We start from the raw sequence: 4697 nt of genomic DNA on the forward strand, positions 1-4697 counted from the left end.
GGCAGGTCTAGCAGGCACCAACAGTTTGATCTTAAAATGACCATTTTTTCCTCCTTTGTTTAAATTGGACAAGATGGACTCAGGTCCAGCTCCCCAGTACCCACATAAACCAGAAGCACAAGGTGGCACCTGTGTCTGGAGTTCTTTAGCAGTGGCTGGAGGCCCTGGCGCACCCACTCACTCTCTGTGCCTCTGTCTCTCAATACATAAATAAAGTATTTAAATCGGGCAAGACAAAAGCCTTAAAGAATCTATTTTTAAAAAACAAACAGAAGCAGACAAGTCTATATCTTACTGTCACAATTGTAAATTAAAATTTATCTTTCAAGCTGGGCGTGGTGGTGCACCCCTTTAATCCACGTACTCAGGAGGCAGAGATAGGAAGATCGCTGTGAGTTCAAGGCCAGCCGGAGACTACATAGTGAATTCCAGGTCAACCTGGGCCATAGTAAGACCCTACCTTGAAAACAACAACAAAATCTTTCAAAGCCAGGCATGGTAGCACATACCTTTAATCCCAGCACCTGGAGGCAAAGAGGTAGGAGGACCACCATGAGTTCAAGGCCACCCTGAGACTACATAGTGAATTCCAGATCAGCTTGGGCTAGAGTGAGACCCTACCTCAACCCCCCCCCCCAAAAAAAAGAGTTAGGGGGCTGGAGAGATAGCTTAGTGGTTAAGTTGCTTGCCTGCGAAGCCTGAGAACCCATATTCAACTCTCCAGGTTCCATGTAAGCCAGACATACAAGGTAATGTAAGCTCACAAGGTTGCACATGTGCACAAGGTGACACACACATCTGGAATTTGTATACAGTAGCTGGAGGCCCTGGCATGCCAATTCTCTCTCTCTTTTACTCTCTCTCCCTCTCATTAAAAAAAAAGTCTGGCCGGGCGTGGTGGCGCACGCCTTTAATCCCAGCACTCAGGAGGCGAAGGTAGGAGGATCACTGAGAGTTCAAGGCCACCCTGAGGCTACAGAGTTAATTCCAGGTCAGCCTGGACCAAAGTGAGACCCTACCTCGAAAAACCAAAAAAAAAAAAAAAAAAAAAAAAGTCTGTTGGACTTGCATCAAAAAAAAAGCATTAGTATATTAAAGATGGTGAAGTTGTATTCTAAAATCATAAAAAATATTTTCAATGAAGAAACTATTTTAAAAAAGAATGATTTTCATATATAACCCCTAAGATTAAAGGATCAAAGTGTCGGAGGGGGAAATTGAGACAGGATAGAAAGATAGGGAAAATTGTAATGGCATGGGAAGAAGGGCATAGGTTCTGTTTCTGACCAGCTTGTACTGCTGAGGAAAAAATAGGGGACTTCAGATTTCAAACACTAGTGATAGAGGTCAAATGGCCACTAATACACTGTTTTCCATCAGGCTTTTGCTGAGACAAATGATACCTGTTAGGCTGAAGTAAGCTGTCACTTTAAATCTTTTTTTTTTTTTTAAGTCACATAAAGTTTAATCAGTCAAGTTAATGAAAATATCAAAAAATTTTAGTTAGTGTATGGCATCAGAAATTTAACTTTTGTTGAAATAATACAGTATTTAGTGTTTCCATATTGACAAGCTATGCTGCAGAAAGCGCAATGGCATTAAATCTTAATTCGTCAGGGTCACGTTCCATAAACTTCTTGCAAACTTCTATGGCATCCTCTAACAAAGTTTCGTCACTAGTTTTCCCATGGTTAATGGGAAACGGTTTCCGTCCATCTAATTCATAGAGATGCCCATCTACATGAACTAATGCAATAAAATGAAGGTCTACTTTTTCATCTATACTTGGTGCCTCAGTCTGACCTTCGTGGGCACTGGTCTCATGAGTAACTCGAATAGAGTCATAGTTCTCCAGGTATCTGGCTCGTTCTTCAGGGCTCATTGACACAGACTCCTCCAGGAACTTTTTCAAGGTGGATCCAGATTCAAAATGCATCTTGTCTTGATTATTGGTGATGGCGTGGATCAGGCCAATGGTCCCACAGGCATTGCTGATTGTTTGCTTCATGAAATATACTGATGATGTAACATCTTGGCCCTGAGATTTTATTTTTTCTTCCTCTTCTGTTCTGAAGACTTCATACTTTTCTGTAATAGGGAAGAGAAGTAACACTGCACACACTGGTCTTGGTACCATGCTAAGAAGTTCAGGATCCATTCCATATACATCAACAAACTGCCAGTTAGGATGCAGACCTAATTGTTTGAGAAACTGGTTGGTGACCTCGGGGTTGGCCTCCAGCGGCAGCCAGCGCTGACCCTCCATGGCCGCTGCGCCCGGCCCCGCTCCAGCCCTGACAGCCGCCGCCGCCTAAATCTTTTTTTTTTTAAATATATTTTATTTATTTACTTGAGAGACAGAAAGAGGGAGAGAGAGAGAGAGAGAGAGAGAGAGAGAGAGAGAAGGAGGGAGAGAATGGGCATGCCTGGGCCTCCAGCTGCTGCAAATGAAATCCAGATGCATGTGTCCCCTCATGCATTTGTCTTAGCAGGTCCTGGAGAATCGAACCAGGATCCTTTGGCTTTGCAGGCAAACGCCTTGACCACTAAGCCATCTCTCCAGCCTCTCACTTTAAATCTTTAGCACTCCTCCTTCAATCCTAGGTCTGAAACAATACCCACCCACTCCCATAAGCTTTGCTTGCTAAGAGAGATTCTTAAAATGTTAGCTGTGTTACAACAATTACATTCTTTGAACAATGCTGGAGAAAAGGATGGGGCGGTTCCTTAGCAACCTTTAGAGATGCAACTTGAGAGTCACCAACTGGAATAAATAACTAATGCTCACACACGTGACAACGCCGCTCCTAAGGAGCCAGTACTCACCCTCGGGTACTTGTGATTTTTCCCTCAGTGACTAAGCCTGGAGAAGCCCACATCTATGCTTGGGCCTGTTCTATCACATGTGCTTTTCTCTTTCTCTATCCTTGAACATCTTTCTACTTTTTATAAATGTCGAAATTTTTATTGACAACTTCCAGAATTGAAAACAATATCCCATGGTAATTCCCTCCCTCTCCCCCACTTCCCCTTTGAAACTCCACTCTCCATCATCTACATTTTATTTTATTTTATTTTATTTTATTTTATTTTATTTTATTTTATTTTATTTTATTTTATTTTATTTTATTTTATTTTATTTGCTGCTGTTGTTGTTTTTCGAGGTAGGGTCTTGCTCTAGCCCAGGCTGACCTGGAATTCACTATGTAGTCTCAGGCTGGCCTTGAACTCACAACGATCCTTCTACCTCTGCCTCTCAAGTGCTGGGATTAAAGGCATGCGCCACCACGCCTGGCTTCTTTTCTCTACTTTTTAATAAAGTCTCCAATATTGTTTCACCAATTGTCTCTTCCTAGAATTCATTCTAGCTTTTAAACCATGAGTCCTGGGTTTTTCTGTCTGGGTAAAGGTCTCTAAAAGGGAACACTCCGGGCTACTGAGAGATGGACAGAGGGATCGGGGTGAGTTACTAGGACCGCACCCTCGAGCAGGCTCACTCTGTCCTCTGGCTCATCAGCTCTTCAATCCTGTCCAGCCAGGAGATAACTCCAATTCTTGGTAAGTTTGTGGGGCTCAGATAAGGTGACCTGTTCAGGGTCACATCTGTATCTAGAAGCATGATAAGTCCCAAAACTCAGTCCCGAGAGCAGCGGGGTTCGCAGAAGTCCATCAGAACTTTGAACTCTCTGAGGCCTTGCCCCCTTCACAAAATGGTACCATGGTGAGAGGAAATGATTCTAAGAGTTAGAGCTGGAGGTGGAATCAAAGGCCTAGATCTGTTAAGCACATACTCCAGTCTCGCCCCCCCCACCCGGCCATTAAATTTTTTTATTTATTTTTATTTTAGAGAGAGCAAGAAAAAGAGTGACAGAAGGAGAGAGAGAATTGATGCACCAGGGTCTCAGCCCTGCATTTGAACTCCATATGCTTGCACCATCTAGTGAGCATGTGTGACCTTGCAATTGCGTTACCTTTGTGTGTCTGGCTTGCATGGGATATGGAGAGTTGGATCTTGGTCCTTAGGCTTCGCAAGCACCTTACCTGCTAAGCCATTCTCTCCAGCCCCATTTACCCCTTTTAAATTCCCTGCCGTAGCCACTGTGTTGGGGTTGGAATCTCCCTGGGAGCCCTGTCCAGTTCATACCCACCTCAAGGACTCTGGTAAAACACAGCATGCGATCTGTGGATTTGCTGCCATTGACAGAAGCATCCAGAACACGGTTGGCCAAAAAATTTTTAATTGTCTTAAAGGAAGCCGGGAATGTGGAGTGTTCTTGGGAATGTGTTGCCTTACCATTTTGCCTGTCTTCTTTTCAAGGTTAAGCTGTCACTGTGATGCCATGCTTCCCTTGGGATTGCCTGTGAGCCTGTGGTCCTCTTAAGCTGGAAAAACAAACATGCTCATCAAAATGAAATGGAGCAGGAAGTTTAGGTAGGAAGACTGGGGAAGCCAGAGGAAGTTGGGGGAGCCAGGAAATCTGTTCGTGCAGGAAGCTTGTGTTGGGGCTCAGGACCAGAATCTCAAATGTGAGTGCAGGAGATTAAAATATCCCACTGCAAATCAGTCCTCTTTGGCATATGTCGAGCTGGTTATTTTGAGAGCCTGTAGACTCAGGAATAGCTCTGAAAACTGCCCTTTGAAAGAGAAATCTACAGTATATGAAGGAAAGCACAGTGGTAAAAAGCATGTGCGTAGG

At 43.7% G+C, this 4697-nt stretch overlaps 1 protein-coding gene across 1 annotated transcript; it reads right to left on the reverse strand.

The window, feature by feature from the left end:
- Window positions 1–1457: 1457 nt before the first annotated feature.
- Window positions 1458–2299, reverse strand: LOC123453734 (ubiquitin carboxyl-terminal hydrolase isozyme L3). Its single transcript, XM_045131534.1, has one exon. The coding sequence runs from the start codon at window positions 2264–2266 to the stop codon at window positions 1574–1576; it is 693 nt and encodes a 230-aa protein (XP_044987469.1). The 5' UTR covers window positions 2267–2299; the 3' UTR covers window positions 1458–1573.
- Window positions 2300–4697: the final 2398 nt, after the last annotated feature.

This window comes from Jaculus jaculus, chromosome 12, assembly GCF_020740685.1.
Source record: "Jaculus jaculus isolate mJacJac1 chromosome 12, mJacJac1.mat.Y.cur, whole genome shotgun sequence".
Lineage (NCBI taxonomy): Eukaryota > Metazoa > Chordata > Mammalia > Rodentia > Dipodidae > Jaculus > Jaculus jaculus.